This window comes from Scomber scombrus, chromosome 21 (assembly GCF_963691925.1).
Source record: "Scomber scombrus chromosome 21, fScoSco1.1, whole genome shotgun sequence".
In the NCBI taxonomy this organism is placed as follows: Eukaryota; Metazoa; Chordata; class Actinopteri; order Scombriformes; family Scombridae; genus Scomber; species Scomber scombrus.
In genome coordinates, this window is record NC_084990.1 from 24,507,961 (window position 1) to 24,520,460 (window position 12,500).

Here is a 12,500-nt window from a genome sequence, read left to right on the forward strand (position 1 = left end):
GGAGAGGAGGGGGAGAGGAGGAGGAGAGGAGGAGAGAAGAGGACAGGAGGAGGAGAGGAGGAGGAGAGGAGGAGAGGAGGAGGAGAGGAGGAGGAGAGGAGTAGTTTGTTTTCACCTACCTGTCCCAGGGTGTAGGCAGCGTAGTCGGGCTGCAGCACGGAGCTTCCTCGGCCTCCCGTCCCTCTGGTGTAACGGACGTAACTGTCTTTGTCCACCGGTTTGGCCAGAGTCACCTCGATGGGAGAGCCGTCCAGCACCTGGAGCGAGGAGGAGCACAGGTTACACTCTCCGGTCCCCATGTTCAGAATATTACAGGGATTAAAATGACCAGAGAGATACTATGAATACTTGTTAGTAGATCAGTTCTTTGTTGGTTTGGATTCAAACATCTGATGAGAGTTCATCTAAACTTTGTTTCTAATTATCCCTCCTGTTGTCCTCGAGTCAAGGAAGGAAGGAAAGATGGAAGGATGGAAGAAGGAAGGAAAGGAGGAAGGTAGGAAGGAGGGAAGGAAGGTAGGAAGGAGGGTAGGAAGGAAAGAAGGAATGAAAGGAGGGTGGAAGGGAGGAAAGGAAGGGAGGAAAGAAGGAAGGAAGGTAGGAGGAAGGGAGGAAAAAAGGAATGAGGGAGGGAAGGAAGGAAGGAATGAAAGGAGGGTGGAAGGGAGGAAGGAAGGAAGGAATGACGGAGGAAAGAAGGGAGGAAGGAAGGACGGAGGAAAAAAGGAACGAGGGAGGAGAAAGGAAAAGAGGAAGGAAGGAAAGAGGGACAGAGGAAAGAAAGAAGGGATGAAGGAAGGAAGGAAGGAAGGAAGGAAGGAAGGAAGGAGGGAGGGACGAAAGGCAGGAAGGAAGGAAAGAAGGAAGGAGGGAGGGAGGAAAGGAAGGAGGGAAGGAAAGAAGGAACAGGTCCATTTGACCCGGGAGGACGACAGGAAGCTTAAAGAACCAATAATATAACAGTAATAAATAAATGTGTTGTGGTTCTCAGCTGTTGACCTTTCCATTCAGAGCGTTCATGGCGCTGACGGCATCTTCTCTCTGGGTGAAATGGACGAAGGCGTAGTCTCTGATCTTCTTCACTCGCTCCACTGCACCTGCAGCACAAAACACGCTTTCTGTAAAACACTTTTTATTTCCAACACTTGTCCATCTGAGCTGTGTGTGCGTAGCCTCGTGTTACCCGGTTTGAGGTTGTTGAACTCCTTCTCGATCGTCTCCTCTGTGGTCTGCAGCATCAGATTCCTCACATACAGGATCTTCACGGATGCCATGGTATCCTCGTCCACCTCCACCTCAGGCTCAGCCCAGTCCACAGCGATGGCGTGACCCCACAGCTGAATACGACCTGAGAGAGACGACAGAGAGGGTTCAGTGTGTCGTTACCGCGGAGACGATGCCTTCAGGTTTCAGACAGCGTTAGAAATACTCTACAATTCTGATAAATGGTGCGTCTAAGAATTTCACTAAAGGAAGTTAACATTTGTGTCGTCCTCCCGGGTCAAACGGACCCCGTCTGTTTTGACTGTTCCTTCTTTCCTTCCTTCCTTCTTTCCATCTTTCCATCTGTCCTTCCTCTCTTTTTCCTCCCTTCCTTCTTTCCTCCCTCCTACCTTCTTACCTTCCTTCTTTCTTTCTACCTTCCTTCCTTCCTTCTTTCCTTTCCTCCCTTCCTTCATCCCTCCTTTCCTTCCTACCTTCCTTCCTTCTTCCTCCCTTCCTCCCTTCCATCCTCCTCTCCTTCCTTCTTCCTCCTTTCCTTCCTTCCTCATCCTTTCCTTCCTTCCTTCTTCCTCCTTCCCTTCCTTCCATCCTCCTTTCCTTCATTCCTCATCCTTTGCTTCCTCCTTTCCTCCCTTCCATCCTTCCTCCCTCCCTTCCTTCCCTCTTCCTCCCTTCCTTCCTTGACTCAAGGACAACAGGAAATCTAAAATTAACAACTAAAATCTTACTTGTAATAAGCTTAATAAATAGAAATGAAGTAATTGGAAACAAACCCAAACTGGAGCAGGAAGGGAATCTGCTGCTTATGAGATGAGCATCAGAGAAAACATAAAATAAAGCAAGGTCTGCATTTGAAAACAGATTTTTACCCCAAAGACTCATCATGACTCAGCGTCTACAGTTCAGTGTGTTGCACAAACATTACGCAATGATTCCTGAGCCTGTCTCTTATCTCTGAGGCTTTTAGCTGCAGAGAGACGCAGCGCTGCTTTATCCTCCGTTCTTATCGTCTGATTCACAGTAAAAACTCTTCATGTCTTTATCGTCCCGTCATATAGACTTTATCTTATCATCACAAGCATCAGAGCTCGTCCTCCATTGGTCGCTGACCCCAGTGACCCAGGCTGCTGATTGGCTGGTGATGATCCAGTCACATCAATCAGAAAGAGACTTTGACTTCTTTATATTGTGTTGTGTTTACTTTACGACATGTTGGTACTTTGACTGCTTTATAAAACCATCATCAGAGCAGAGAGGAAACATCAGAGTCTATCAGATGAAAACCAACATATATAAAATCTTACTGCTGCATTCAAGGACACATCCTCTTTTTATTTCTTATTTTATTTTTTTTAACAAGAGTTGTAGAATTCATAAAATATTTTGTAATACTTATCGTTTACCAAATTGACCCCGTCTCTTTTGACTGTTCCTTCCTTCTTTCTTTAATTTTTCCTCCTTACTCCTTTCCTCCTTTCCTTCCTCCCTTCCTCACTTCCTTCCTTCCTTCCTTCCTTCCTTCTCTCCTTACTTCCATCCTCTTTTCCTCCTCCCTCCCTCCTCCTTACTCCTTTCCTTCCTTCCTTCCTTCCGTCCTTCCTTCCTTCCTTCCTTCCTTCCTTCCTTCCTTCCTTCCTTCCTTCCTTCCTTCCTTCCTTCCTTCCTCCCTCCCTTCATTCCAAAAATTAAGAGAAACATCCTAGGAGGTAGATTGTATGCCTTGTTCTTGGTTCACCAGGATGCACAGTGTTTTTATGATGTTGATGTTTGTTATGCAGGGATGGTGTGATACCAGTGTGGGTTGAAATATATTTTTTTTAAAAGAAGAAGTTGAATATTCAGCGTTGGTTTTCTACCTGGCAGCAGTTTGCGGCGGGCCATGGCGGCTGCTCGGTGGCTCTCGTACTCGACAAAGGCGAATCCTCGGTTCTTGGATTTGTCAGCGGCGCTCGGATACACGATGACGTCCATGACTCCATCAGTGACCTTCCTCATCTCAGTGAGGATCTCCTCGCGCTTCTTGGTTTTGGAATCCCACCAACGAACAGGCGGCAGTTATCGACGCTGCACAGACTCCGAGCAGGCGGCCATTCCTGCAGACAGAAGAGAAGCACGGTGATGAAATAACTCACAACTAAATTAAGATTATAATGAAATATTAAGACTTAATGCTGAGTTGCGATGATGCAGAATATATGCATCAGTAAATAAGCAGAGAGCATCTTTAACCCTCCTGTTGTCCTCTAGTCAAGGAAGGAAGGGAGGAAGGGTGGAAGGGAAGAAGAAGGAAGGAAGGATGGAATGGAGGAAGAAGGAAGGAAGGATGGAAGGGAGGAAGACGAAGGAAGGAAGGATGGAAGGGAGGAAGAAAGAAGGAAGGATGGAAGGGTGGAAGAAGGAAGGAAGGATGGAGGGAGGAAGGAATGGAGGAAAGTAAAGAAGGAAGGAATGACGGAGGAAAGAAGGAACAAGGGTGGGGACAAAGGAAGGGAGGAAGGAAGGAAAGAAGGAAGGGAGAAAAGTAGGAAGGAGGAAGGAAAGGAAGGAATGAAGGAAGGAAGGAGGGAGGACGGAAAAAAAGAGAGAAGGAGGGAGGAAGGAAATAAGGAAGGAAGGGATCATTGGCATCATTTCAGAGGACCGGAGCTCCCCACCTGGTTAAAACATGTTATGAATGAAAATGAATGGAAGTGTAATACTGACATTCAGGTCATCTGCAGTCCAGGTCATGTCTGGTGTATATTTTGTGTTATTTACTCAGTGTGGAAGTGTTACGTTAAAGTTAAAGTTAAGGTTATTGAATTCTGACCTGATCTCATAGTTGTTGAGCTGCTTCATGGCTGTTTTGGCTTCCTGTTTGGTGCTGAAGGTGACGAAGGCATAGCCCCTGTTGTTCCCGTTAAAGTCCATCATCATCCTCACCTCGTAGATTTTGCCAAACTGGAGCGAGGAAGAGAGAAGAAGAATGTTAACTGGTGGGAACGCCTAGTGTTCATAAAGACTAAGTTCATCCTGCAGGTAGCTTCTCTGCTGTTGACTCAGTTTGACTCGTTAATATTATTATAACTGGAACCAGCATCAAACCAGACAAACCAGTGATATTTGGATTTTTCTGACATTCTTTTAACCCTCCTGTCGTCCTCCCGGGACAAATTGACCCCGTCTGTTTTGACTGTTCCTTCCTTCCTTCTGTCTGTCCTCCCTCCTTCTCTCTTTCCTCCCTTCCTTCTTTCCGTCCTCCCTTCCTTCTATCCTCTGTCTTTCTTTCCTTCCTTCCTCCCTTCCTTATTTCTTCCCTCCTTTCCTTCTTCTCCCTCCCTCCTTCTCTCTTTCTTTCCTTCCTCTCTCTTTACTTCCTTCCTTCCTTCTCTTCATTCCTCCCTTCCTCCCTCCTTCTTTCCTTCCCTCCTTTCTTTCCTTCCTCAATCCTTCTCTCTTTTTTTCCTCCCCCTACCTTCCTCCCTCCCTCCCTTCTTCCTCCCTTCCTTCCATCCTCCCTTCCTCCTTTCCTTCCTTCTTCTTCCCTTCCTTCCTTCTTCCTCCCTTCCTTCCATCCTTCCTCCCTCCCTCCTTTCCTTCCTTCCTCCTCCCTTCCTTCCTTGAATCGAGGACAACAGGAGGGTTAATGAATGACATCACCTGTTTTTCCTCCGTCTAATCTAATGTTTAATCTTTGCATAATAACATCTCAAGTTGTCAAAATGTTTATACTGAAAAAGTTCTGTTCAGTATTTGTTTTAGTTTAAATTGTAAAACTATTTCTACGAACGCTGATATTAAATGTAATCTGTGGTTTGGCAGAGTTTACAGTGTTTATAAGTTAATAAGCTGCTGAGGGAATCTATAAATCCTCTTCATCTCACCTTCTCACACAGCGGCACCAGTTCATCCTCAAATAGATCTCTGGGTAATTTCCCCACAAAGATCTCGCTGCCTCTCTCTGGCGGCGTGCCGTCCCAGTCAGGAGGGGGACCGCCGTACCGCCGCTGCCCATTCTCCTGAAACACAAACAACACGTCAATAATCATCTCAAACTAGATAACTTTAAGATTTAGAGACATAAACTGCAATTTAAACCATAACAACAACCCTGATTTAACCCTCCTGTTGTCCTCCCGGGTCAAGGAAGGAAGGGATGGAGGAAAGAAGGAAGGAAGGAATGAGGAAGAAAGTAGTAAGGAGGGAGGGAGGGAAGAAAAGAGGAAGGAAGTAAGGAGAGAAGGAAGGAAGGTAGGAAGGAAGGGAGGAAGGAAGGAAGGAAGGAAGGAAGGAAAGAAAGAGGGAAGGAAAGAAGGAGGGAGGGAGGAAGGACAGAAGGATGGATGAAAGGGGGATGGAGGAAGGAAGGAAGGAAGGAAGGAAAGAAAGGAAAGTAAGAGGAAAGGAAAGGAAAGGAGGGAGGAAGGACAGAAGGAAGGAAGGAAGGAAGGAAGGAAGGAAGGAAGGAAGGAAGGAAGGAAGGAAGGAAGGAACATAAAATAGATGGGGTCAATTTGCCCCGGGAGGACGACAGGTGGGTTAACCTTTGTGTCGTCCTCCTGGGTCAAATTGACCCCATCTGTTTTATGTTCCTTCCTTCCTTCTTTCCTTCCTTCCTTCCTTCCTTCCTTCCTTCCTTCCTTCCTTCCTTCCTTCCTTCCTTCCTTCCTTCCTTCCTTTCTCCCTCCTTTCCTTCCTTCTTCCTCCCTTCCTCCCTCCTTTCCTTCCTTCTTCCTTCCTTCCTTGACTCGAGGACAACAGAAGGGTTAATGCCTCCATCATTTCCTCCTCTGAATGAAATCTGCTTGTTTCTGGGCGACTGACGTTACTTTACTCCTCTTGTGACTCACAACCTTTTCTTTTACATGTTTATTGTACAGACTTTAACTACGTGGCTCTTAATCCCGGTGCTGTACCTGTCTCAGCTGGTATCCGGTGCGCTGAGTGAGCGCCTGGAGCGCGGCCTCCTTCTGCGTCCCCGCCAGTGGGTCCACGCCTGCTTTCTGATTGGATTCCATTGGGTGTGATTGACAGCAATATGTAAATCAGGGAAATTAGGGGTGCTCACTGCAAACAACAGAAAACAGCAGCAGATGAGTCAGACTCTCAGTTTAACCTTTGTCTCTGATATGAAGACGAGTTTTTACATTCTGACAACATGACTGAGTTTAAATGTTCAAGCTCCTGATCATATTATTATTATTAGTATTATTATTATTATTATTATTATTATTATTATTATTATTATTATTATTATTATTATTATTATTATTATTATGGTCTGTGCAGCCTGCAGGAAAGATAACAGGACTTTAGATTATTACATTCCTTTTAACCCTCCTGTTGTCCTCGAGTCAAGGAAGGAAGGAGGGAATGAAGGAGGGAGGAAGAATGAAGGAAAGGAGGAAGGAAGGAGGGAAGGAAGGAAGGGAGGAAGAAAGAAGGAAAGGAGGGAGGGAGGAGGAGGAAGGAAGGGAGGAAGGAAGGAGGAAGGGAGGAAGGGAGGAAGAAGGAAGGAAAGGAGGGAGCAAGAGGGAGGAAGGAAGAAGTAAGGAAAGGAGGGAGGAAAGGAGGAAGGAGGGAGGGAGAAAGGAAAAGAGGAAGGAAGGAAAGAAGGACAGAGGAAAAGAAAGAGAGAAGGAGGGAGGGAGGAAAGAAAGAAGGGAGGAAGGAAAGGAAGGATGGAAGGAAAGAAGGGAGGGAAGAAAGGTGGATGGAGGAAGTACAGACGCGGAAGGAAGGAAGGAAGGAACAGTCAAAACAGACGGGGTCAATTTGACCCGGGGAGGACGACAGGGAGGAAGGTTAATATGAAGCACTTAATTAATAAATAAAGTTATTATTATATTATCACTATTTCTGAACACATCTACAACTACTGACTAACAGCTGTTATCAGACACTTCACTGGTCAAATAAAGGTAAAGATCTGCAGTTATGGGAACAAGGTGATAAATTCATTTAAAGCCAGCCGATGTTTTTAGCCCCAAACTTTAGTTAAACCTCTGAACTTTAACCTTAACTGGGACATTAATGTGAATATCAGAGGAGCTTTTAATGTTAACTGCTCCTTTATTATTATAATTTTTACTACTTAAAAGCAGTAAATGGTTAAATAAGTACTTAGATCCTTTATTAAAGTGAGAGGATTAATAACACTGTGAAGAAACAAACCAAACCAAGACTAAAAGTACAGTAAAGTTCATAGAAACAACTGAAATAATAATAATTTAAAGCGTAATTATCAGGATTTAAGGAATCAATCAATAATTCATGATATTTGGATCATTTAGAAGCTGAAACCAGAATATATCAGAGTTAACGGCTCTCAGGATGAGCCCACATTGAGCCCGCTGTCCTCTCAGAGCTGAACTCTGCTTGTTTTGCTGCTGCAGATATCGGAGCAGCCGAAGGGTCAAGTGTCTGCTCGGTAATCATTGACAGAGACTCTGGACAGGCTGCGACTGACTGACTGAAACAAACAAGACTTCAGCTTTATAGCGACTCTGCAACTAATTCATCCTGCATGTTCCCTGAAGCTCGGGAAGATTCTTCACATTCAGACGTTTTCAACCAGAGAAACTAAATTTAGTGTTTCAGGTTTAAAAAAGTCAAACACAGAAACCACTGTGATAATAAATGAGTATTAAATCAGTTTAATGGTGAGAAATGGACAGTGATTATTATGTTTAATGATGTTAAAGTTTAATTTATCAAAGTCATTATTTCCCATAATTGTCCCGATTAAGTCAAACTGTCTTAAAAATGTGACTTTATTTTATTTAACCTTCCTGTTGGGAGGAAGAAGGAAGGAAAGGAGGAAGGGAAGGGAGGAAGGAAAGGAGGGAGGAAGGAAGGAAGGGAGGAAGGAAGGGAGGAGGGAAGGAAGGGAAGGAAGGAAGGGAGGAAAGGAGTAAAGAGGGAGGGAGGAAAAGAGGAAGGAAGTAAGGAGAGAAGGAAGGGAGGAAGGAAGGGAGGAGGGAAGGAAGGGAGGAAGGAAGGGAGGAGGGAAGGAAGGAAGGGAGGAAGAAAGAAGGAAGGAAAGGAGGGAGGAGGGAAGGAGGGAAGGAAGGAAGGGAGGAAGAAGGAAGGAAAGGAGGGAGGAAGGAAGGAGGGAAGGAAGGAAAGAAGGAAGGAAAGGAGGGAGGAGGGAAGGAGGGAAGGAAGGAAGGGAGGAAGAAGGAAGGACAGGAGGGAGGAAGGAAGGAGGGAAGGAAGGAGGGAGGAAGGAAAGAAGGAAGGAGGGAGGGAGGGAGAAAGGAAAAGAGGAAGGGAGGAAGGAAGGAAAGAAGGACAGAGGAAAAAAGAGAGACGGAGGGAGGGAGGACAGACGGAAGGAAGGAAGGAAGGGAGGAAAGGAGGAACAGTCAAAACAGACGGGAGGACGACAGGAAGGTTAAAAGTCGTCTGTTAGTCCATCAATCAATCAGAGAGACGAGCTGATGGAATAAAGTCATAAAGACTCAGCGTGTCTCCGTTATTCAAAGTTTAATGAGCTTTGTTTAAATGAATGTTTGTTTAACAGGGAATCATATCACCACGCTGTCTGTTTACTGATTGGCCAACGTGTTTAACTGATCTGGGATCAGGAGTTAATCATCAGTATCAGGAGGGGGGAAAAGTAAAAATATGGAATCTAGACGTCTTTAGTAGCAGTAAACATTTAAAGTTCACTGCTGTACTCAGCTGTATAAAGACCATAGACTGTATATATAATGGACGTAACATCTGTGACGTCACCCATTGGTTTGTGGACTGCTGCTCGGAGGCCAATAGTATCGGATCTGAGCAGCGCCATCTTGAAAATTTCAGGTGCATGCTGGGAAAAATAAAAACAGGGATTCTACTTATATGGGCATCAGGAGGAGCATGAGGCGCCCTCCTGAACCTGTGAACCAATCAACCTGTCAATCACCACGTAGCCACGCCCTAATGCATACCCTGCTTTATCGTCACATATAAAATCAGGGAGGCCAAAATGTCCCAAATGAACATCATACTGCATTGAAGAAGGCTTTAAACTAGCGATTGAGACCATAAACACATTTTGAAAACGTTTACTGAGGTTAGAAATCAAGTGAGAAGTTGGTGAATTCTCCATTGACTTGTATAGAGACGGAAGTCCTTTTGACACCAAAACGGTCGCCCCCTGGTGGCCTTTTGATAGAATGCAGTTTTAAGTTACTTCATCTTGAACTCCCCGCCTCATAAAGACATAGAAGATCATTTTGGCTTTATATTTTTATTATTTTTATTGTCTAACAAATATTATTATTGATAGATTTGTTTCCAATGTTGTTCAAAAGCTTTAAGAAAGAAGTTAATAAACCACATTAAGCCCAGAAATAATCACTAGAGCATCAAATGTGGATTCATCCGGCACTAAAAATAGTCCCAACATGTAGTGTCGTTATTTGTTTATTTATTTATGTTATTTATGTTATATACTCATATATTTATTTATTTGTTTATTTAATTATACTTTTATTATTTTTCCCTTTTGGTCTTTCACTGTTTCTAACGAAGATGAAGAACGTATAATTATTAACTTTATTTATGTGTAATTTGAGTTTAATGACAGAAATAAATAAACTTCACCTCCTTCGTTACATTTTGGGTTTTCTGAACCTTTAACTTCATTCTGCTGAACTTTGACCTGTAGTTCTTGTTATTTTGCCCCCTAGTGGTCGCAGAGCTCATTACAGTGTAAACACCAGACGGCAGACATCTTGCTGAAATGAATCAACAGCTGATCGCAGGACCAAAGTGAAGCAGGTACAAAAGCTCATCACATGTTGTGGTTGAAACTTGTTTATTTATGTTTAATAATGTTTGATAGAAATTAAACTGAATTAGCAACAAGCAGCTGATCAGGAAGTACGCCCTAAAATCATTTATCTTAACCTTCGTGTCGTCTTTTTTAACTGTTCCTCCCTTCCTCTTTTCCTTTCTCCCTTCCTTCTTCCTTCCTTCTTCCTTCCTCCCTCCCTCCCTTCCTCCCTCCCTCCCTTCCTTCCTCCTTTCCTTTCCTCCCTTCCTTGACTGGAAGACACCAGGAGGGTTAAACTTAATGAAGCTGTAACTGGTTGAACGATACAACGACAGCAGAAAGAAGAAAAGCTGAATATTTGTTTATTTGTTTCACATCTATGAATAATTAATTTAATCTCTCTCAGGCTCATAAACAGCCAATCACAGCCCTGATAATGGACGAGTGACACACCAACAGCCAATCACTGATGAGCTGTGCGGTCATGTGACACAGAGGGGAGTGAGTGTGATTTTATATGTTGTATTTATTCTATTTTTTAGCTTCTTTGACTATAATTTATTATTTTTAAATGATTCCTTTTTTATTTTCCATCTTTTTATACATTAATGTTTCTTTTTAGTTATTTTTAAACATTACTCTAAACTCCTTTTAGTCCCTTTTTATTCCTCATATGAAGAAAGTAGCAACACAAATAAAGTTATTATTATTATTATAATTGAAATTAAACTTTGTTTATAATGTAAACGACGTTTCTTTAGTATTTAAATCATTTATTTAAAAGTGATTCTGAAAAAACAGCAGAAACAAACCTGCTGCTGAAATCAACCAATCAATACAGCCGATAGAGGGGCGGAGACACACACACACACACAGAGAGACACACACACACACACACACACACACACACACACACACACACACACACACACACACACACACACACACACACACACATATACACAGAGAGAGAGAGACACACACACACACACATATACACACACACACACACATAGAGACATACACACAGAGACATACACACACACACACAGAGACACACACACAGAGACATACACACACACACACAGAGACATACACACAGAGACACACACATACACACAGAGACATACACACAGAGACACACACATACACACAGAGACATACACACACATACACACAGAGACATACACACAGAGACATACACACAGAGACACACACATACACACAGAGACATACACACACATACACACAGAGACATACACACAGAGACATACACACAGAGACATACACACACATATACACACATACACACAGAGACATACACACACATACACACAGAGACATACACACAGAGACATACACACAGAGACACACACATACACACAGAGACATACACACACATACACACAGAGACACACACATACACACAGAGACATACACACAGAGACACACACATACACACAGAGACACACACATACACATAGAGACATACACACAGAGACACACACATACACACACATACACACACATACACACAGAGACACACACACAGAGACACACACATACACACACATACACACACATACACACACATACACACACATACACACAGAGACACACACATACACACAGAGACACACACACAGAGACACACACACAGAGACACACACATACACACAGAGACATACACACATATACACACAGAGACATACACACACATACACACACATACACACAGAGACACACACACACATTAAGTTATAATTAAGCTGTTCAGTCACAATTATGATATTATGTGTAAATTATGAAATATGATGCAATGAAATCAGCATTTTAGAATATATGTGAGATATAAAGTCATAATTATGAGATAATGATAATAATTATGTCTAAAGTATTAAATATTATGGGATGTTATGTCTGAATTAAGGCTTTTATGGGTTATTAAGTTATAAATATGAGTTATGTATTGAGTGATGACATCATCTGCCCGTTCATCCAATCAGGCTTTAGCCCCGCCCCCACACAGACATGATTGACAGCAGCTCTGTTATCAGACTGTTTATGATATTAATCTGAGCCGCTCGGTCGGTTATTGATTACAAATCATTCAGGAAGATAATTTTAGGATTATATTTAATTTAAGGTGGAATTTTTAAAGGAGTCCAACAACCAATCAGCTTCAGACGTTTAAGGTGGAACTTTCAGCGTTGTCTAGTTTACTGAACAGGTGCAGAAATATAGAAAGATATTAAGGAAATATTCTGGTTTTAGCTTCTAAATGATCCAAACATAATGAATTATTGATTGCTTCCTTAAATCCTGATAATTACGCTTTAAATTATTATTATTTCAGTTGTTTCTACAAACTTTCCTGTACGTTTAGTCTTGGTTTGGTTTGTTTCTTCACAGTGTTATTAATCCTCTCACTTTAATAAAGGATCTAAGTACGTATTTAACCATTTACTGCTCTTAAATATATAAATAATAATAATAATAAATGAGCAGTTAACATTAAAAGCTCCTC

At 42.7% G+C, this 12,500-nt stretch overlaps 3 protein-coding genes across 4 annotated transcripts in view; 1 reads left to right on the forward strand and 2 right to left on the reverse strand.

Moving 5' to 3' along the window:
• Positions 1-12,500, forward strand: part of LOC134003385 (HEAT repeat-containing protein 1-like) — a 398,094-nt gene that overhangs the window by 96,622 nt on the left and 288,972 nt on the right.
• LOC134003416 (microfibril-associated glycoprotein 4-like) overlaps positions 1-12,500 on the reverse strand; it is a 153,164-nt gene that overhangs the window by 20,148 nt on the left and 120,516 nt on the right. The window lies entirely within an intron of this gene.
• a1cf (apobec1 complementation factor) overlaps positions 1-12,500 on the reverse strand; it is a 26,374-nt gene that overhangs the window by 12,881 nt on the left and 993 nt on the right. The window contains 9 exon segments of the mRNA XM_062442590.1: positions 120-257; positions 1,000-1,097; positions 1,184-1,348; positions 3,081-3,251; positions 3,254-3,292; positions 3,295-3,317; positions 4,034-4,164; positions 5,088-5,222; positions 6,120-6,270. Of these exon segments, the coding sequence (XP_062298574.1) occupies positions 120-257; positions 1,000-1,097; positions 1,184-1,348; positions 3,081-3,251; positions 3,254-3,292; positions 3,295-3,317; positions 4,034-4,164; positions 5,088-5,222; positions 6,120-6,221 (1,002 nt within the window). The 5' untranslated portion in view covers positions 6,222-6,270.